At 43.8% G+C, this 22,318-nt stretch overlaps 1 protein-coding gene and 1 long non-coding RNA gene across 9 annotated transcripts in view; one reads left to right on the top strand and one right to left on the bottom strand.

The window, feature by feature from the left end:
* The window catches only part of C15H8orf76 (chromosome 15 C8orf76 homolog), a 31,745-nt gene extending 16,288 nt beyond the window's left edge, over positions 1-15,457 (bottom strand). For 3 of the 8 annotated variants that reach the window (XM_020879025.2, XM_020879023.2, XM_020879024.2), the window contains exons 1-5: positions 15,296-15,453; positions 12,551-12,646; positions 11,688-11,831; positions 7,278-7,726; positions 5,246-5,378 (exon numbers count right to left, since the gene is read on the bottom strand). In XM_020879025.2, coding sequence (XP_020734684.1) covers positions 5,246-5,378; positions 7,278-7,726; positions 11,688-11,831; positions 12,551-12,646; positions 15,296-15,412 — 939 coding nt within the window. In that variant the 5' untranslated portion in view covers positions 15,413-15,453. Of the gene's footprint in view, positions 1-1,171; positions 1,498-5,245; positions 5,379-7,277; positions 7,727-11,687; positions 11,832-12,550; positions 12,647-15,295 lie in introns of those variants that run through there. The other 5 variants (XM_020879021.2, XM_020879022.2, XM_020879020.2 and 2 more) reach the window with 3 other exon arrangements.
* LOC110128299 (uncharacterized) lies at positions 1,487-10,948 on the top strand. The gene is made up of 2 exons (XR_011491409.1): positions 1,487-2,204; positions 10,787-10,948. It is a non-coding gene; the product is annotated as an uncharacterized lncRNA (long non-coding RNA).
* Positions 15,458-22,318: the final 6,861 nt, after the last annotated feature.

The following is a 22,318-nucleotide window of genomic DNA, read 5'->3' as shown; positions in this document are numbered from 1 at the left end:
AGCTTGTGAGCAAGGCACTTACGGCCCTTCATTCCAGACTATCTTCTCAGAGATGCATGTGAAGCAAACAACCTTAGAAAGGACTGTCCTACCTTGGAGCACAGGGCAGGCCTGCTTACTGCTCATTATAAAGGAGCTGACTTCTCCTAAGCTCAGGGTTCCGCTAATACACCCCACTGCATATACACTCATTCGTCTGGGCCCATACGTGTTACCTGCCTTGGGACTTGGAGGCGAAGGAGTGGACACAAATAGGCTGAAGCTTATCCTGAGTCCCTTGGACTGCAAGGATATCAACCCTGGATATTCATTGGAAGGACTGATGCTGAAGCTCCAATACTTTGGCCACCTGATGCAAAGAACCGACTCATTGGAAAAGAATGAAGGCAGGAGAAGGGGACGACAGGGGAGGAGATGGTTGGATGATATCACGGACTCAATGGACATGAGTTTGAACAAACTCTGGAAGATGGTGATGGACGGGGAAGCCTAGCATGCTACAATCCATGGGGTCGCAAAGAGTCGGACATGACTGAGCAATGAACAACAATAATAAATCCTGTTCCCTGGGCCACGAGTAATCAAGTCTTCTGCAGCCTCCCTGACACTGGCAGGTTAATGTGCAGGCTTAGAGGTGTGGTAAATCTCAGCCTTCAACGCACCCTTCCTAGAAATGGTTTCCTATCACATTTCAGCATTCCTGGACACTCAAGATGCATTTACCAAAACAACATGGATACTTACACTGCTAATACAGTAACTTTTTAAAAGATTATAAAATCTAAAAGTCTCTTTTATTTTAAAAAATTCATTTAAATTGAAGCATAGCTAATTTATAATGTTGTATTTATTTTTAATTTTTGGCTGCACCTACAACATGTGGGACCCTAGCTGCCCCATCAGGGACTGAACCTGCATCCCCTGCACTGGAAGGCAGAGTCTTAACCACCAGACTGCCAGGCAAGTTCCTAAAAGTCCCTTTAAACACTTTTCCAACAGGTATCTTCTAAAGGGGCAGTAGGAAAAAATAAATAAATAAATAAATAAATAAATAAATAAATAAATAAAATAAAGGGGCAGTAGGCCTCACACAAGTGAATGACAGAAATCTAAAAAGAAAACAAAAAATCAAGAAATTGAACACAGTAGAAATTATCTGGGAGAGTAGCCATTTTTATAAAACATAGATGATTGTTTTTAATTCAGTATATTCCATGATTAGCAGAGGATTCTGTCTGAAGTAAACCAGAACACCTAATAGAGTACAAGATGTTTTTTGTTTTGTTTTTATAGGGACCACTAAGGCAAGATCTGTATCTCTGTGTGGAACTGATTTTCAAAGGGATGGAAGTGGTCTTTGATCTTTCTGAACCACTTGTCTTCAAACTCTTCCGAAGACCCGATCGCCAAGGCAGTCAGGGCCGCGGGGCCAACACACTTGACCTCCGTGTGAACCTCGTCTCGGAGTTTTTCTGGGACGATATCTTCGCCCATAACCTGCAATGGCGGGGCGGGGGGGAAGAAAGATAAAACTCTTTCCCAATAGGTGCAGCAGACATGGAATGTAAGACCATGCTGGTCATCAAGTGCAAAGGATTTCTCACAAAAGCAGAACTTCTTCAGCAGTCAGGGAACAGCTCTCACAGTTTAACATATTGAAAAGATGTTTATGAAGTGGTGATCCAAGACCACATGTGTAAGGATCCTACTGCTAGTCTCATATTTCCCTGAGCGAACACATCAGGGAGGCACAAATGTGGCAGAAGCACCACTCAGGCCACAGGGAGAGCTGAGCAGACCTTCGTACATCGCAGAGCATCTTCCGGGGGCAAGAAGGCAACCGTGAGGGGTTCCTCCTCCTCATAAGCGACACCAGAGTAGGCTTGGGCGGAACGTAACTGCTACTGTGCAGAGCACAGACCCCTTCTTATGACGTTCTCCAGGGACGTCAAAGGCAGCCAACAGCTGAGCAGCGCGTAACCGAGTCGCCCTTTCCTGACCCAGAGAGACTCCAACCCTCCAGGATGGTCACCACAGCAACCCGAGACCTCCGAGCACGAGCGCTCTCTGAAGGCGCAACACTGCCCCCTACTGGTGAGAGCCAGGTCCAGATTCTGTGTGAGCTGCTCTTCGACAAGACACCCACAAAGCTACGTCTGCAGGAAGCTTGCATCTGAACCCACTATGCCATCGGACCACATTTGGTAAGGACAGTGAACATTTCCCACCAATCATCATGAAAAGTCAGGGAGCCACTTGGCAGGGATGTGGTAAAGGGAACTAGTCACTTGGATTTGGACTAGATGATCTCTAGGTTTCCTATAAACCCTGAGGTGTTCTGTGTTCGTGAATACTCAAATCATAATGGATTAGAAACCCACTCAAAGAACGGGTTCCACTGGCTTTAAATCTTCAAAGATACTTACTGTTTGAGGCAAAGGCTGACAGGATGAGTAGCAACTGTCAGGATTTATTAAAGTATGGTAATTTCATCAATTCGAAGACAATTTGTTTTTCTATCTTAACATTTCTAAAAACCAAGTTGTATCTTATAACCACTGCTGTGTCATAGTGTAAAAAGCACCTTATTTTTCTTTTAGCGGCACATCAGCTAATGATGTGTCTTAACAACTGATGACTGGTTGGACTCAATAAAATGTAGTATTTTAAAATCTGAGCTATAACACCAAAGGTGTATTTTTTTATTGAAAAAAAAGAGAGAATGGAATAACAGCAATATTCAAGCAATGCAATATTCCAAAAAGAGGGCTCAGCAGGTGCATAATTCACAGACAGAGAACTATTATTCCAATCTGTCACACATGTTGAAGAACACGAAGATGTTTAAGACATCTCCTAAGGAGACCTAACAGGTCTTCCTGGGTGGCTCAGTGGTAAAGAATCTGCCTGTCAAGGAGGAGACACGTTTTTGATTCCTGGGTTGGGAAGATCCCCTGGAGAAGGGAATAGCAACCCATTCCAGTATTCTTGCCTGGGAAATCCCATAGACCAAAGAGTCTGGTGGGCTACACAGTCCACGGGATCACAAGAGTTGGATAACAACAACAAAGGATGTCTTACAAGAAACTTAAAATCTAGCTGCAAAGATAAGACACTCTTGTATTTTCAGTGGCCCCAAGAGCTACCTATTTCAGCAATCACTCTATCAAGCTCAGAGGAGGGAGAGACTGCCACAGACCAGGACATTCAGGAGAAGGTTCCTAGAGGATGTGCAGCACAGGCTGGGCCTCTGAGGGTGAGAAGAGTAAGCAGATGGAGATGGGAAAACCCGTGATAGGTGTGTGACGCATGGGAGACTAGTCCAGTGGAAGCAAAAGGTTTGTGGAAGGAATAACCAGGCCCTAAGTCTGGGATTACTCTCAGGAAGGCCTCAGACATCATATCAAGGCACCAGAACTAGACCCAATCTCTAAGGTAATGATGACACATTGAATTTTAGTTTTTAATGTAAGCAGGTAACATGGTCAAAGCCATGTTTTAAGATGAGCCCAGCAGCACAGTTGAAGACAGATCTGCAGGGAGAGTGAGGAGCCAGGGCGGGAGGTCACTATGAGAGCAGATGTGAGGCGATGTGACTAGGGTGTTGGCGGTGGGCCCCGCAGGAGGTGAGACTGGAGAGGAGAGGCCCAAGGTGAGGGACGGTCCAGGCCTGGGTGAAAGGAGAAAGACGGGTAGGATCGATGAAAGAAACTAAGTCTAGAACAAAGACACGGCTCTCTCTAGCTCCCCTCTGCTTCCTCTCAGCGGGTACTTACTGATGGCCAAGTCCATGCTGGGCGCTGACCAGAGACTGACTAAAGATGGTTTTGCCAAGTAGCCTCGTTTTACATTTGTACTCGAAGTGACAGCAGATCAATAATCACCTTGGATTAATGACTCCATAAGTCACTGATCTGAGATGGGAGACAAGTGTTCCAAAGATGGGACCAGAGATACGACTGGAGGGTCATCAACCCAGAGGTGACAACAGGAACTACAAGCATGGTTATGATTTGTGTGGGAGAAAGAGACAGAATAGAGAACTTGAATGAAAGCTCAGGGAATGTCACTACTTAAGACACAGGGGAAACTAGCAGAGTCCCAGACAGCAGAGGAATGGTAAGAAATAAAGGAGAAAAATAGATGAATATTTTTAGCAGTTTAGCTGCTCAGAAGCAAAAGGAATGGGGAACAAAACGTGAGTGGTCAATGGTGCTGAATGCTAAGAAAGATGGGAAGCAAAAGCAACCGTAAACTCGGGAGAGATGGTCTATCTGTATGTGTCTGAGGGTCTAAGGGAATGAGCCCATGGAAGGGGAAGGCAGAAAAAAGGCTCAAAGAGAACAGACGGGGGAGATGACCCCAGAAGAGGGAAAAGGGGTCCAGCTGAGAGCTTAGCCTGGGGAAGGAAGACAGGACAGATAGACCATCAGCAGTTCTTGAAAGAATGATGTTAGGAGGTATATGGATAAAGAGCTATTATCCTGGGAAAAGTCAAGTTTCAATTACATATTAAAAGGAATTAGCATGAATAACATAAAATCTCCAAATGCCATGTTAAGAAATTTAAAGAGCATTAAAAAAAAAAATTTTTTTGACCACAAAGCAAAACATACAATATTTTAGTTTCCCCAGCAGGGATTAAATCCGGGTCCCCTGCAGTGTGGAAGCTCGGAGTCTTAACCACTGGACCACCGGAGAAATCCTCATCAATTAGCATATTTTTAAAAAAGCTAATACCAGTTAAACAAAATTGACATTTGAGTTTCTCTGCAACTGTCAAATAACAGGGTGGAGCAGAAAGAAAATGGACTTGAAGCTGGAGGGGTTCCCATTTAGTTCTGCCACTTAAAATCTGACCTTAGGCAAGTCACAGCCTCTGTGAGCCTCTCCCACAGGGTGTTATGAGGACAAATGGGGGAAAAGACAGACAAAAGAGCTGCCCAGATGTCAACATTCATTCATTCAGCACTCACGAAACAATTACGGGGCCTTTCTGATGTTCAAGCAGGCAGGTGCTAACAAGCACTGACAAGTAAATGAGCTTGCTGCAGGACAGAGAGGAGGAAGAGGCCACTTTCGGCAGTTAAGTGATCAAAAGGCACGGGAAGAAGGGAGACAGAAGTCCTCTAGAAGATGCAATTTAGCCCTGTGTTTTTTTTTGTTTTTTTCGTTAAATGGTCTCGGAGCCAGGAAAAATATCTGTGATGCTTCATTTCACATAAACCCTGGGGGACACACTCACCTCTGCTATCAACAGCAAAGTGTCTTCTTTGAAGCTGAACCTTTTCATTTTATCTTCAATTTCCTGCTGAGTCCTTAAGTTCCTCTCCAAAGCAAACGATGTTTGCTGAGATTGGGCAAGCTGAAGCAAAAGCCTGAAAAACAGCAGGTCCTAGTCTGGAGGCACCCAAGAAGGACGAGGACACATTCACACACAGCACGGGCACTGGGCTGGAAGCAAGTCTTCTAGGCTAAGAAGGTCCTCACCTTCATCTGAATCCCCAAAGCTCTTTACTTTCAACGAACTGCACAACTTTACACTGGAGAACCATCTTTTCTAAAATTCATAGACCAAGCTTCCAAAGGAACCTTTAGAGAGCAAAGACCTCGTAAGGGCTTCCTGTAGAAGTCGGGTGACTGAAAGCACAAACGGTTTCGAGTGACGAGAACAAGCCTCCCCATCAGAGGCTCCTCCCCAGAAGTGCCAGGAGGAGTCCCTTTGAAGTCGGTGCTCCGTGACCCTTCGGTCTCCCTGAAGCCACAGCAACCCGACCTCAAGGACTAATGAGGTTCTCCAGCACGCTTCAATTACTTGAAGCAGAGCCAAACCTTCAGTGACCCTCTGATGAGCACTTTGCAATCAGCTCACCCCTGACCTCCCGATCATGGTCGTGCCCTGGTCCCCTCTCTTCTCCTTCCTCCTGCTCTCCTCCCGCAGCTCTTTCTCTTCGCTGTTTTCTAAAACACTGAGTGTGCAGATTGTTCCAATTTCCCTCCGGCCTCACTGTTACACCCAGAAGCAGAGTTCTCCTGTTCAACTCATTTCCTGCCTCCAGAAATGCACATACTACTCCAGGCACTGAGGGATACTGGTGAGCAAAACAGACAGGTTTCTGCCTCAAGGAGCAGAAGGAGAAAGATCACAGGTAAATAAGCTAATCTCAAGCAGTGATGAAGGGCACGAAGCAAACATTCAAGACAGGATAGACGAGGCGTCTACCTCTGACATGGCCGTGCCGGAAGGATTTTCTGAGCCACCATTCATGCCAAGGCTCAGATAGTGAGGAAGCAGCCATAGGAACATCTGGGAGAAGGGGCTTAGCCCGGGAAGGCAGCCCGGCCACGAAAACTAGCTTCAAGTGTTTGAAAATCAGGAGGATCTCTGTGACTGAAATACAGCCAGGAAGAAAACAAACTGGAGTGAAAGAGACAGGCAGGGCCAACTCATGTTAAGTCAGTGCAACGGGAAGCTGCTGGAGTTTTACAAAAGAACACGCGAGCTGACTGGCCTTCACTCTGTTCAGATCATCTACTGGCCTCTGGAGACATTCACACACGACCCCTTTATGTCCTTGCTTTCTCTCTTGTGCTCCTGAAATCACTGGACAATACTGCTTACACTTGGCTCCCTCCATTTCATGTCCATTTACCCCTCCATCCTCTGCCATCTGCTTGTCACCACTGCGACTGAAACTGCCTTCTCAGAGGCCACACAAGAACTCTTGCCTTCAAAGCCTCTTCACACTCCCTCTGATCGCCGATCCTTCCTGGAGCTCCTCTAGCTCTACCCCCCACCTCCTCACGGAAGACTCCAGCTGGACTTCCACCCTCAATCGGTTCTGCTCGCCCACTGCTATCCTGTCTCAGGGGAGGCACCACCATCCACCCTCACCCACAAGGTAGATTCTTCAGGGTCATCTGATTTTCTTCTTCAGTAGCTTTCTGTGGAACTTGAGTGAAAAATCTCTTGCTTAAAATATCACTTCCTCCTCGTCAATGTTTTATACATTTAATCCCCCCCCCCAATTTTAACATCTGCCAACCTTAATCTCTTGAGTGGTGATATGAGCTGTATTTCTGAGCAAGCATAGTTCTTTTTTTAAATCTTACATACTAAAAGGGCACACTCAAAGGATCCCATCAAGACCATGAGAAGAATCTCAAAAACATATATCAGGTGTCTAGCCTAGAATTTTTAGAAGCTTGAAATCAGAAAAAATAAAATCCTTATTTTGACCTTAGTACCATGTGTGTTTCATCCACTCTTAGCTTACCTGGTTCGTATAAAAGAGGCACAGGCTTTCATCTGAGTTTCCAGCAACACTGCTGCTCTCTCTTCTGTCATACGGTTTTTAATATCTTTAAGAGCTTTCTCATTCTTTTGCTTATTACCACTGCTTACTTCCACAGAGCTCTCAGGCAAAGTTTCAGGAAAACACAAAAGATAGTCTTTTCCTGAGTGGGGAAAGGAGGATTTGATAGCCGTGTCACTTGAGGTGAAACTGTTCTCTTTCTGAGATGACGCAAGCGATGCTGAGAGTGCTGGCCCCAGGTTCAGGTAAGCCTCTCCCAATTTGCCCCAGTTCCAAGGATTGAAGGGATGCAAAGAAATCAGTTTCTGTAGGCAGAAAATGGTTTTCTCCAAGTTCTGCAAACTGGAACAAATAGTAAACTGGAGGTAGAGTACAGTGGTTAAATGGTCTGTGTTAGTTGCTTTATTTTCCTAAGGAGAAAAAAAAAAGGTTAAAACATTTAAACTACAGGATGTTTCCCATATAAAAATGAAGATGCCTAAAAATCTAAGCTGCGCATGTCCTAAATCACAAGTATCTTTCATTAGCCACACAAGTAGAGCAAACTAAGTGTTTCTCACTAGATCTCATTTGAAACCATAAACCTAGAGAAATGTGTGTGTGTGTACAGTCACCTCCAACTCTCTCTGACTCCCTGATCCCGTCAGGCTCCTCAATACACACTAGCCGAGAAAACATCACCAGTCCTTCCCAAACACCCTAATGTCACAGCAGCAACATAATCCAGGTGATAGTGGCATGGCAAAGCTCAGTACCAAAAACCTCTGAGTCAGTTTATTTTCAATTGTGCATTATAATCTTAATTGTCTTCAGCCAGACATCTGAAAGAACCAAGCCAACTTTTTTATACCCTGGGCTAATGGTTCCATTTTAATATTCCAGGCTTTCTAAAAATCCAAATGGCAATTTCCTTGAGGATTCAAATGGACTCTATTTCCAAATTCTACTTGGCTTAGACATCTTAAACAGGATGGCCCTGAAGCTCTCAGTGTTTCATGATGCATCGTAATTGAATCCAAATGCCTTCTCTGGTAACCATTATCAAGACCAGTTATTCTTGGCCAGAGGGGGTTGCTTGGTTTCCTTCTGATCAGAAAATCCTTTTCAAGTCTACTTAACCTGAGGCACCGCCTCTTGCCTAACTTGCCATATGGCAAAAGCCCTGTGGGTAAGGGCTTCTTTTTCTAAGTCAAAGTCTGCAGAGATTCGATTGACTTTAAGTCTAAGGAAAATGTGGCCTACTAGTATCTGGATCAAGCTCCTGCACAGAACTGAGCAAGAAATAAGAGTAAAACTACCCAGCATGCAGCCGGGAGGAACTGGCACAGCAGTGAGTGAAAGCCTGGGGAAGACTCTGAATATCCATACGTCGAGGGAAAAGAAAGGAGCTCAAGCCCCATGTCACCTATCAGGTCATACTATACCTTCCCAAGACAGAACTGCTCCGGTTCCACTATCACTATCATTCAGTATTCTGTCTTTCCCCAAAGAGTTTCTGTTCAATGCTGAATTCCCAGTACAGAGCACAGCACCTCAGACATAGCAGATATCTAATAACTGTTGAGAAATACATCTTCATGTTTCTTATTTATAGTAAGAAAAGCAACATGTATAGACATGCTACAGAAAATGCAACCTTTCCGCTACAACCAGTCCATGGTGCTCCATATTGTTTAAAAACATTTCCAGGGACTTCTCTGGTGGTCTCGTGGATAAGCCTTCACCTTCCAATGCAGGAGGTAAGGGTTCAATCCCTGGTCAGGGAGCTAAGATCCTACATCCCTTGTGGCCAAAAAAACCAAAACATAAAACAGAAGTAATACTGTAACAAATTCAATAAAGATTTTTAAATAAATAAATACAAATAAAAACATGTTCACATTGAGAAAGAAGTGTGTGTTGGGGTCTGTAGCATACAAACCATGATTCTGATGCATTGATTCTGGGTGGCCTAACTACTGAAGAGAAGAAAATGGCAATCCACTCCAGTCTTTTTGCTTGGAAAATCCCATGAAGAGAGGAGCCTGGCGCGCTACAATCCACAGGGTCACAAAGAGTCAGCATGACTGAACACAACTAGTAAAGCACTCTCTGTAAGTTCAAGTCCATTTAAATGAGTTTGTGTGATTTTTCCCAGAATGTGGCAAGTCCTGTAATGCAATGACGATGGTGATTGCTAACATTTACAGAATGCTCACCATATGCCAGACACTACTATAACTGCTTTACTCATGTAATCCTCATGACAATCCTTTAAAATAGATTATCGCTATTCCCATTTTAGAGAAGAGGCAACCGAGTCACAACAGAGAAGTTAGATAAGCTGCCTGCCGTCACACAGCTAGTAAGTAGCAGAGCTACAACGGTTCCTGCTAGAAGTCACAGAGTAAAGGTACTTCAGGAGAGCCGACGCGTGTTAGTGGGCTTAGGAGTCTCCCACTAGTTACTAGGTGAGTGACGTAAACGCAGGGTATGGACAGGGTTCTTTCTCCTTGGCGTCGAAGCCAGAACTGGGCACATGGTAGGACTGAAATGTTTGTGAAGTGACAGATGAGAAAAAAAAGTCATTAACTGTCAAAAAGCAGTTTCCTTACCACAGTTTATCACATGAGCCTACCAGTGACTGTAAGGTATTTAAATTAAGAAATAAGTTCTATTACAAATTTTATTCAAAAATCATCAAGAAGAAAGACAAATAAACTTCAGTAGTAATGTTCATGTCATGCTGAGCACTCTAGGACTTGCTGTCTGTTTTGTTCAATGCTGACCTGTTCCCTACAGAGTGTGAGGGGACAGTAACCGCTGGAACAAAACCCAGAAATGAGCCAGAGCAAATAAAAAAAAGAGGGTCTATAAGAAGGGAGAAACTTTTAAAATGAAAACAAAACACAGGGTATCAGGAAATGAGAAAACCATGCAAATAGGCAGGGTTCACTGAGATCATGTGAAGCGATCTCACCTCAAAGCAAGGGGTGAGAGCCACGAGCCTCTGGTGCCATTTCCGCCCTGATACTCCTGCCTGTCAGGGCGCCCCGGAGCCCAAGGAGCAGTCCTCCAAGGCCCGAGAGAGGAGCTGAGGGCTTCAGCCGGTCCCTCCTCCTGCCTGCCTCTCGCGCTCGATGGCGTCTGCTGATTGGCAACACAGTTTTCTCTGAGACACAGAAAGACTCACTAAGCTAGAAGGAACCAGAGACAGCCCAGCCTTGACATCGCCCTGGCTGCCTCCAGGGGCCCTCAGGGGAGGGCAAAGCAGAACAGTGACACCAGGAGATGGGAGGGAGAGGGAGGTAACGGCAGAGCCGGGCCGCAGTGCAGGGCGGCTGACTGATGTCTACAAAAAGCAACCGGAGGAACCCGAGTTGCTGTTAATTTGCAGACCAGGGAGGCTGAACACTGTTAAAACCCACCAAGTTCACTGTGTTCACGCCATGTGCTTCCTTAACAGGGTCATCTTATCTTCTGGTTTTCAGAATTCACGCATAATTAGTAGAGCAGAGAAAAGGAAAGAACAAAACACAGCTGTTTTCCATGTTCTGAAGGACATTACCTCCAAGGTTCCCTCTCATGGCAAGAGGCTGAGGTCCTATGCAACGAAGCCCAGGCAAGTAAATTTAAGGATTTCTCTTGGTTAACGAGATAGAGGAGGACAATTCAATTGCGTGCATCTTTAGGCTGATCTCTGGCCAACGAGATTCGAAGGATTCAAGATCAGTGTCTTGGTGCCTCATTAAGTCCCTCTAAGGAAGAAAACTGGTCATCTATAAACTAGGATTGGTCGACTCAAACTCACTCCCATATAAAATATTCACAAAAAACCTACAGGTGCTTTAATCTGAAAACAAAAATAAGCAGAATCTAGCAGTGCTCTTTTTTACTGCTTAAAAAAAATTCTGCAGACTCCATCAGCAATAAAAAGGATTAAGCCTGGCTTAGTATGATATTTATTCAATTTCTGGCAGCCTTTTTTTCCTGTTTATAAAAGTAATATATATTCATTGTGGAAACTTCAGAAAATAAAAATCTAAACAACAAAACACCTAAAGAAGAAAAAAGATCACTGGTAATTTACTGAGTATTTATTTACTCCTAACAAGAGTAAAATCTTTGCAAGTGAGGTTTTCAGGCAATGAAGAATTTTGAGCATAACATAGGAAAAAATATTACAAGGAAATGATTATGTCTGGAGCTCCAAACTGTTCATCATAATAAAGTTCTTCCACCACTGACAATTTCCTTCTGCTTATCCAAACCCACAGATTTTGCTGCCAGCAAGAAGTTGTTTTTTTGTTTTGTCCTTTTTTTTTTTTTAAGAAAATAAACTATTCAGTCATCCTAAGAAAGCAAATGGAAATGGGCATAGAAACCACTCACCAAGTTTGTGGCAATCTCCATGGCTTCCTTGTGCCTTCCCAGGTGAACAAGGCATCGAGCCTGGCCTTCCTGGACATCCCTTTTCATGGCAAAATTTGTAGATGGCAGTTTTTCTGAGATACTGGAATACTCTTGCAGTGCTTTCTGGCAAATAATTGTTAAATACAGGCAAATGAAGGAAAGGGATGAAGAGAAAGGCAGAAAACACAATAGGAAAAGAGAATTCAGTCATGGGGGTGATGTGTTTCCTAGGCAGTAGGTAATGTTGTAACTGATCCTACAATGAACTAAAGGAAGACTTGAGCGTTTCAGTCAGTACTAGTTTTCTAAGAGGTAGAGAAGAAATGGCTGCAGAATATAATTAAAACATTCTGGACCCCAGAAGACCAGGATGTGACTCCTGGTTTTGTCACTAACTTGCTGTAGACCCTTTTCACATGAGCAAAACAACAATAGGATCCTTGTGAAGATGACACGAAGTCGATATAAAAAGCAAGCTGATAGCTAGTTGTTAGTTCTTTCCCCCACTTCTTTTTTAAAACACATTTTGGGGTGCCTTGCTCCTGTGGCCCCACGAGGTATCCAAGCTAGAGGCTTCTGCATACTGAGGAGATAAAGAATCTACAAGGATCCAAACAAGCTCTCTATACTGGAGTGACAGGAAACAAAACAAAGCATACAGAGCTGTGTGGAGAAGGTCAGAAGCTTGGGATTCTCAGAGTACAAACACACCTCACGGAAGATTAAATCCATCTCCAAAAGCAACACACTCATAACTTATTACAGTACACTGTTACTTAAATATGCTGCAGTGGACAAGAGAACATTTCAAGTGGCACAACCTTCTATATGTTAAATTCTACCTGATACTCTTGCCGTCTGTAGGCCAGGTCCCCTTTGAATTTCTGGACAGTCAGAGCTTCAACATCATCGCTGCTCCCTGTTTCTTCATAAAACCACTAGAAATTGTGAAAACAGCATATTATAGACAAGGAGATTATGTTTTTCCATCCCATGTGCAGGCGTGCTAAGTAACGCTGTGCGACCCCATGGACTACAGTCCTCCAGGCTCCTCTGTCCATGGGATTCTCCAGGCAAGAATACGGGAGTGGGTTGCCATGTCCTCCTCCAAGGGATCGTCCCGACCCAAGGATTGAACCCACATCTCTTTTGTCTCCTGCATTGGAAGTTGGGTTCTTTACCACAAGTGCCACCTGGGAAGCCCTTTCCACCCCAGACTCAGGGGCAATTTCCCATATATAACTGATTAAACCTCAAAAAAGACATACTTCTCCAGGATAAGACTCAGGAAAATATCTGACAAAGAAGAACGACACGTTTTTTGTTTTGTTTTTGCTGCGCTGGGTCTTCATTGCAGCAAGTGGGCTCAGCAGTTGCAGCCGGCAGGCTTGGTTATCCTGCAGCATGTGGGATCTTAGTTTCCAGACCAGGGGTTGAACTCACGTCTTTTGCATTGCAATGCAGATTCTTAACCACTGAACCACCAGGGAAGTCCCAAGAATGACAATTTTTATGGTGATTCAGTTTTGATGAAAATTATCACCAGTATAAATATACCAATAATATGGTACCTCAACTAAACAAGCATGAAAGTATTTAGTTTCCATAGCATTTCCAATTTGGGCCTGGGAATCTACATTTAACTAACACAGTTCACAGTGGTTCTTTAGACTGAGATACGTTTTCCTGCAGAGAAATTCTTAGAGTGGATGGAACTGGAATTGACAACTCTTTACAGAGATGACATAGGAAAGAACTGCTATTATAGTGCTATTATGAAAGTGTGAAAGCCAAAAGTAGAATCCAAGCAAAGACAAGAAAAGAAATTAAGGCTGAAAGGAGGCTTCCATGCAATCAAATGCCAACGTACTGTAGGAGAAAAGTTTCAGGAAAAGTCCATCTGGAATATTTTATTCACTTTTCTACTGCTTTAAACCCTATGGATAGAAAGCAAAGTGAGACTGAGATTTTTTTTTTAATTATTGCATAAACAATGTTAAGATGAGAAAACAGGGATGACAAAAAGTGCTCCGTGTGCCAGTTTTCCAGCTCCAAAGAAGTATCTCGTCCTCTCTTCTACGCACAGTAAAACACACTGAAGTTGAATGAAGTCTGTCCCCAGTTAAATGTTATTATTAATTCAAAAGTAACTGCATTTGTGATGGTTCCACCACGGTGTCAAACTTTCTCGGTTCTATTTCTAAGAGATGCCCGGGTATCACAACTACCCTGATACTCCATTCTGATTAGAAAAGGAGGGAAAAGCTGTGAACAAGGGTGAAAACTAAGACGTGAAGTACTGGTAAGACAAACACCTGATTACACACCGAGCCGTAAGGGAAAACAAATCAACTCAAACTCCTAGTTTTACACTTGGGAAAACCAACAGGACTTGAATGAAGCCTGAATTCATTTCTTGAATGAGGTGTGAACGGTAACTCTCTGAATTTACGAGATTTACCATTTGCCAAATAAATAAATTCTAAAGACAAGTGATTTGGGGGATTTTACTTTATAAGTAAACAGCACATTACACCTGGCAAAGTATTATATCATTCCACTCTCACAATAACCCTATGAGACAACAAACATTATTTTATTTTTTTCTCAAATGACGAATAAGGAACTGACACTCTGAAAGTCAATTTACTGATCTGTAAAGTCAATGCTAGAATCCAAGCATCCTATCTCACAACTGTGGCTTTTTAATGTGGTACCACAGGACTTCAAAAGTCCATTTCCTGGTTTAGTCTACAGGGTCAAGTAGGCCACTCTGAAAGACTGCACGTGGCAAGGAGGAAATGTAAGTGAAATAAAGCAAAAGTACAATCCAATCCAGTTATTTCAGAGTGCCTGACATCTGTATGTATAGGGATTTTAAGGAAAAATGAGACAATATATGCCCAGTGCCTGGAATACTATTTAATAAAAAGGAACTATTATTGTTGAGATGAGATTTACAGACTTGAAAAAATCCTGTCATCATTCAGCATTCTGGGTCTAAGAGCTTTATGAGATACTGACAACTGCGTTAATAGGTAAAAGAGGGGAAAGGAGCCAAAGACAAAAATAATGCGGTTGGAAGGGGGAGTTAGAAAAGACTTTCTAGAGGAGGCGGAATTTAAGGTGCACCTTGAGAAATGGATATGAACGTTTTTGACCACCTGAGCGGGGTTAACGTGGGCACGGGGAGCTCAGTGAACAAGGACAGGCCCGGTTTGGAGAGCAGACAACACTGAGGTCTGAAAAGTGGGCGGTGGCTGAATTTCTGGGGGCCCTGACTGTACGGCTGCGGAAGCAGCGGGAATAAGAGCGGGGGAGTCAAGCCAGCGAGGCGCGGGGAGACCGGCCGAACGCCAGATGTGACGTGATAGCCGACTGCGCGGGGATTCCCTCGGGGGCAGAGGATGTCGGGCTCAACCGGTGTGGCTGGTGGGTGAGGGTTGGCAGGGAGGCCCAGGTGAGCGCAGGGCGGCAAGAGGGTCTGGATTCGGGGGACAGGCTACGCGGGCCTAGGGCGTCTGAAGCGCTGTCGGGCCGGGACCACCAGGCCCGGTGACGGCGGTGAGGCAGACAGGCTATCTCACCTGTGGCTCGCAGCGTTTGGCGCGGTACGACTCGGGTGGTCCAGGCCGCCGCTCCCGCCTCTCCTCGAACACCGAGTCCTCGAACTCGCCCCCAAGCAGCCAGCATCCCGTTTCCATTACGCGCCCCACACCGGCGCATCGAGAGGAGGTGGTGCCTGGAGCGGAAGGGGCGGGGGCAAGATCCGGCGCGCGGCATGCTGGGACTTGTAGTCTTGGGGCAGAGGCCAGATCGCGACTTGGCCCATGGCTAGTTTCAAGTTGTTGAGCTGAGATTTTTTTTTTTTTTAATCTTTCCAGTATGCTTTTATTTTTATTTTCCATTTATTTTTATTAGTTGGAGGCTAATTACTTTACATCATTACAGTAGTTTTTGTCATACATTGAAATGAATTAGCCATGGATTTACATGTATTCCCCATCCCGGTCCCCCCTCCACCTCCCTCTCCACCCTATCCCTCTGGGTCTTCCCAGTGCACCAGGCCCGAGCACTTGTCTCTTGCACCCAACCTAGGCTGGTGATCTGTTTCACCCTAGATAATATACATGTTTCAATGCTGTTCTCTTGAAACATCCCACCCTCGCCTTCTCCCAGAGTCCACAAGTCTGTTCTATACATCTGAGTCTCTTTTTCTGTTTTGCATATAGGGTCATCGTTACCGTCTTTCTAAATTCCATATATATGTGTTAGTATACTGTAATGGTCTTTATCTTTCTGGCTTACTTCGCTCTGTATAATGGGCTCCAGTTTCATCCATCTCATTAGAACTGATTCAAATGAATTCTTTTTAATGGCTGAGTAATATTCCATGGTGTATATGTACCACAGCTGCCTCATCCATTCGTCTGCTGATGGGCATCTGGGCATCTGGGTCTGCTTCCATGTCCTGGCTATTATAAACAGTGCTGCGATGAACATTGGGGTGCACGTGTCTCTTTCAGATCTGGTTTCCTTGGTGTGTATGCCCAGAAGTGGGATTGCTGGGTCATATGGCAGTTCTATTTCCAGCTTTTTAAGAAATCTCCACAGTGTTTTCCATAGTGGCTGTACTAATTTGCATTCCCACCAACAGTGTAAGAGGGTTCCCTTTTCTCCACACCCTCTCCAGCATTTATTGCTTGTAGACTTTTGGATAGCAGCCATCCTGACTGGCGTATAATGGTACCTCATTGTGGTTTTGATTTGCATTTCTCTAATAGTGATGTTGAGCATCTTTTCATGTGTTTGTTAGCCATCTGTATGTCTTCCTTGGAGAAATGTCTGTTGAGTTCTTTGGCCCATTTTTTGATTGGGTCATTTATTTTTCTGGAGTTGAGCTGGAGGAGTTGCTTGTATATTTTTGAGATTAATCCTTTGTCTGTTGCTTCGTTTGCTATTATTTTCTCCTAATCTGAGGGCTGTCTTTTCACCTTGCTTATAGTTTCCTTTGTTGTGCAAAAGCTTTTAAGTTTCATTAGGTCCCATTTGTTGTTTATTTTTGCTTTTATTTCTAAAATTCTGGGATGTGGGTCATAGAGGATCCTGCTGTGATTTATGTCGGAGAGTGTTTTGCCTATGTTCTCCTCTAGGAGTTTTATAGTTTCTGGTCTTACATTTAGATCTTTAATCCATTTTGAGTTTATTTTTGTGTATGGTGTTAGAAAGTGTTCTAGTTTCATTCTTTTACAGGTGGTTGACCAGTTTTCCCAGCACCACTTGTTAAAGAGGTTATCTTTTTTCCATTGTATATCCTTGCCTCCTTTGTCGAAGATAAGGTGACCATAGGTTCGTGGATTTATCTCTGGGCTTTCTATTCTGTTCCATTGATCTATATTTCTGTCTTTGTGCCAGTGCCATACTGTCTTGATGACTGTGGCTTTGTAGTAGAGTCTGAAGTCAGGCAGATTGATTCCTCCAGTTCCATTCTTCTTTCTCAGGATTACTTTGGCTATTCGAGGTTTTTTGTATTTCCATACAATGAGCTGAGATTTTATCTAACTCACAAGGTGAAGACAGAACTTGACTTCTCCATTTCTGGAGATGGACAGAGCGATCCTTACGTGCACGCATCAAAAAGCACTGGCCTCAGGGTAGCTGTTCAAAACCAGTTTTTCACTGTTGACAGTATTCTTGGAACTGTGCTAAGCTTTTTTTTTTTTTTTTTCATTTTACTGTACCTTTTCTAAAAACTTTTGAAACACACAATGATTCTCATTTTTCAAATGAAAAATTGGGGCCTTAGAAAGATTAAGTAATTTGCTCAGGATCAACTATTATGCCACTAAGAGTTGGGAAATAAAGAATTGAGTCAATAATCTCTGTGTGTCTTCATGGAAGAGCCACACCAATAATAAAGATTGGGGTACAGTAATTCAGAAAAGTCATGACAAACTTAGACAGTGTATTAAAAAGCAGAGACATTACTTTGCCAAGAAAGTTCTGTATAGTCAAAGCTATGATTTTTTCCAGTGGTCGTGTATGAATGTGAGAGTTGGACCATAAAGAAGGGTGAGTGTCAAAGAATTGATGTTTTTGAACTGTGGTGTTGGAGAAGACTCTTGAGAGTCCCTTGGACTGCAAGGAGATCAAGCCAGTCAATCCTAAAAATCAATCCTGAGTATTCACTGGAAGGACTGATGCTGAAACTGAAACTCCAATACTTTGGTCACCTGATGTAAAGAGCTGACTCATTAGAAAAGACGCTGATGCTGGGTAAAATTGAAGGCAGGAGGAGATGGGGACAACAGAGGATGAGATGGTTAGATGGCATCACCTGCTCAAATGGACATGAGTTTGAGCAAGCTTCGTGAGTTGGCGATGGACAGGGAGGCCTGGTGTGCTGCAGTCCATGGGGTCACCAAGAGTCGGACACGACTGAGCGACTGAACAACAACAACACAGTAATTCAAGGGCTTGTAAAACAGGGGACATGGAGATTTCTTCTGGGGACTCAATCAGGGAGCATTAATTCTGCCCAGAAAAACACTAGATCCCAGAACTCTAAACACATTTACTAGAATTCTTACCCTTTCAAGTTGTTCCTTGAGACAAAAAAGTACAAACTGTTGACAAAATATTTGTGGTGTATTAAGCATAGTATTATGGCACCATATTACATAGCAGGTCATAGACATGGAGGTTTTCTCTTCCAGGGTTCTTTTCTCAACCCAAATTTCTACTCCACACATTAACTCTAGGAGAACCGAATCCACTCCTCAGTTTTTCAAAATCCATCTCTCTATTGATGATTCCCCAAATCTAGAACCAGCTCCTGTATCCTTGGTGGAAATCTCCACCAGAACAGCCTACAGACATTATTAACCACTGATGAATTCATTCATATAAGGACCCTCAGGGAAAAGTCCTAGTTAGGAAAAATTTAGAAATTATAGAAAAGTGAAGGAAAAGAGGTATCCATAATATTATCACCCAGAAGCAATGGAGTCGAAAGAAGGAAGAGCTAGTTGCCCTAATTCTAAAATGCTCTGTCCTAACAAAGACAGTACAGCATATTGTCAAAGGGCCTCAAGTGCCAGATTTGTCTGGATTCATGATCCTGGTTCAGTTATTCACTGGCTGTGTACCTGATCTGTGAAGTAGGCATTGATTAAAAGACTGCATGTAAGGTGCCTGTCAGATAGCAACTGAATAATGCATGTTCATTCAAAATTCCTGTCCCAGGTGCAAAGAGCAAAGCAGGCAGGGAGTTTTTGTTTGTTTTTTTCCCCCCACCTTTCCCTTTTTTAGGGCTGTTTGCTTTTTGGAACTTCTACTCTCCCCTGTTCTGAGATGCCTCCAGTCTAGCCTCTTCCAGGCCCTACAACTAAGTGAGGTAGATATTTTGCTGAAATGATCAGGAGGTCATGGGAGGAGAGTTTATGGGTAAAGGAGAGTTCTTTGCTCTTTGAACTCAGGCTCCCTGAGCTAAGGGGTTTCTAGCCTTTTTACCACTAAGAACCTTCTTATTTATTTTCCTCCAAAGTAGAGGAGGATTTGCATATGCAATAAAACTGCATATGCTAACTAATGATTACTTCATTTTCCTTTAGCATTGCCTCACTATGTGTTAGGATTCTATGAAAGCAAAGAAGTAACTTCCAAGGACCCTGGGAATCTTGAGGAAAGATTAAACATGATTGATGTTAGGTCACTGACAATAATGAAAACAGCTCAAAGATTGTTATCAAGGACCCAGGGTCTGGTAACCCAAGTTGTAAACCACTACCTCAATCGATAGACCCTGGAATAATATTTTAAAAGAGGAGAGTAAGGCTTTCCTGGTGGTCAAGTGGTTAAGAATCTGCCTGCCAATACAGGGGACACAGGTTCTATCCCTGGTCTGGGAAGATCCCACATGCCACAGAACAGCTAAGCCCGTGCATCACAATTACTGAAGCCCATGCTCTAGAGCGCATGCTCCACAACAAGAGAAGCCACCGCAATGAGAGGCCCATGCACGGCAACAGAGTAGCCTCTGCTCACCACAACTAGAGAAAGGCCCAGTGCAGCAGCGAAGACCCAGTGCAGTCAAAAATAAATTTAAAAATCAATCTCTTTAAAAAGAGAGAGAGGCGTGCAAACCAGTATGAGTGCTCTGGAACTGTTAAACACACCTCATACACCTAGGAAATACCAGGTGTTAGGGAGTGCCTACGACAGACGCTCTGCCGCAGGAAAGGAGACAAAGCGACTTAAGTTTGCACTTATCTAGCACCCAGGAAATAATATTTGTAACAGCCTTTGCCAAAGTTAGTGTTCTTTTTTCTTTTACTGGCAATGCCGAGAGACGCATGCAGGATCTTAGTTTCCCAACCAGGGATAGAACCCATGCCCCCTTGCAGTGGTAGCACAGAGTTTTACCCACTGGACAGTCAGGAAAGTCTCTGTAAATTTTTATACGAGGTACAGTCACTGATTCAACTAAAACTTATTGAGTACCTACTATAAGCAAGGACTGTTTTGAGTGGAGGATACAGTGATAAATAAGACAGATGAGATTCTTGCTGTCATGGAACTTCGGTTCTAGTGAGTAGATAGATAATGGACAAGTAAATGAAAGAGGTAGCTTTAGACCATGGTAAGTTCTACAAAGAAAATTTGGGGGATGATGTATAAGGGACTCCTTCAGGTAACTGGGTAGTCAGAGAAGGTGCCTCTGAAGAGCTGAGTCAGGAGTGAAGAGAAGGAGCTGGCCAAGAGAACATCTGTAACAAGAGCATCTGAAAAATTGAAAGGCAAGAATGAGGAGCAGGAAGTGAGCCTCAGTCCTGAGGCCAAGTGAGCTCACAGGAGAGCTTGGTGTGTGGCCTGAGACAGGAGAGTGAAGCAGGTAGTAGCAAATTGTGTGCTCCTTACACATTTACTGAATGAACAAATGATCTAATGACCCCAGATTTCAAGTACTGTATCTTACTAGCTTCTTGGCTGTATTTCTTGTATTTGCTGTGTGTGGAGCCCATGTCACAGTATTTTCCCATCACCCCCGTGGTTGTCATATGATCTGACTTTGTAGCTGAATTTTGGCCTCTTTACTCTTTTCCTCTACAAAACTCAATTTCATGCCCTTTTATTCAGGTCAGCAACTCTTGAGCCAAATGAAATTTTCTCAGGGCTTGTGGAGTGTACTGTCTCTTGCTGAGATTGTTTCATTCCAGTGTCACAGGCTGTTGTCCCAAAGACAAACACTGCCTGCCAACACCAGCTATGGGCACAACCAGCCAGCATTGCTTTTTTCTTTCCTGGCTCCCGGACTCATAATCTTCAGTTCAATTTGATGAACATTTACTGAACAACAACTTTGTGAGGACATTGGCTAGGCACTAGAGGCAGTGGTTAAGGGTGAGAGCTCTGGAGACAGTTTGACATCTCTAACACTTACTAGGTGTGTGAATTTGAACCTGTGTGAGGCACTAGATGGAATATTAAAAAGCAGAGACATTACTTTGCCAACAAATGTCTGTCTAGTCAAGGCTATGGTTTTTCCAGTGGTCACGTATGGATGCGAGAGTTGGACTATAAAGAAAGCTGAGCACCGAAGAATTGATGCTTTTGAACTGTGGTGTTGGAGAAGACTCTTGAGAGTCCCTTGGACTGCAAGGAGATCCAACCAGTCCATCCTAAAGGAGATCAGTCCTGGGTGTTCATTGGAAGGACTGATGTTGAAGCTGGATCTCTACTAATTTGGCCATCTGATGCGAAGAGCTGACTCATTGGAAAAGACCCTGATGCTGGGAAAGATTGAGGGCAGGAGGAGAAGGGGACGACAGAGGATGAGATGGTTGGATGGCATCATCGACTCGATGGACATGGGTTTGGGTGAACTCCAGGAGTTGGTGATGGACAGGGAGGCCTGGCGTGCTGCAGTCCATGGGGTCGCAAAGAGCTGGACACAACTGAGCGACTGAATGAACTGAACTGAGGTTCACTTTCCTTATCTGTACTGTGGGAGTAATAATAGTATCGACTTCATGCATCAGAAGATGAGATGGTGGGATGGCATCACCGACTCAATGGACGTGAGTTTGAGCAACCTCCAGGAGATAGTAAAAGACAGGGAATCCTGGTGTGCTGCAGTCCATAGGGTCACAAAGAGTCAGACAGGAATTAGCGGCTGAACAACTTCATGCATCATCCATGGGGATTCAGATAGATCATGTTAACTCTCTCATTCTAGTGCTTGACATAGTGTTCAGTAAATGTTAGCTTTAAAAGAATTTTTAAAATGTTTTCTGCCCTCAAAGTGCTGTAAGCTAATGAAACATGTACATACAGAGTCAACCAAGATCTGTTGGGTGGACATAGGGGAAGCAGTTAGTACTGACTACAGCAGGAAAGGAATGAGGGAGGCCCTTGAGGCAAGGCAACAACTATGGTGGTGACATCAGAAGGACAAGTCAGAGAGAAGGAATAACATTCATATAAGCCTGCCAATGCAGGAGTTACAAGTTCAATCCCTGGGTTAGGAAGATACCCTGGAGAAGGAAACAGCAGTCCACTCCAGTATTCTTGCCTGGGAAATCCCATGGACAGAAGAGCCTGGTGGGCTA

Source organism: Odocoileus virginianus, chromosome 15, assembly GCF_023699985.2.
Source record: "Odocoileus virginianus isolate 20LAN1187 ecotype Illinois chromosome 15, Ovbor_1.2, whole genome shotgun sequence".
NCBI classification, from domain to species: Eukaryota; Metazoa; Chordata; class Mammalia; order Artiodactyla; family Cervidae; genus Odocoileus; species Odocoileus virginianus.
The sequence above is the reverse complement of the archived record's forward strand: the minus strand, read 5'-3'. Positions and strand labels throughout refer to the sequence as shown.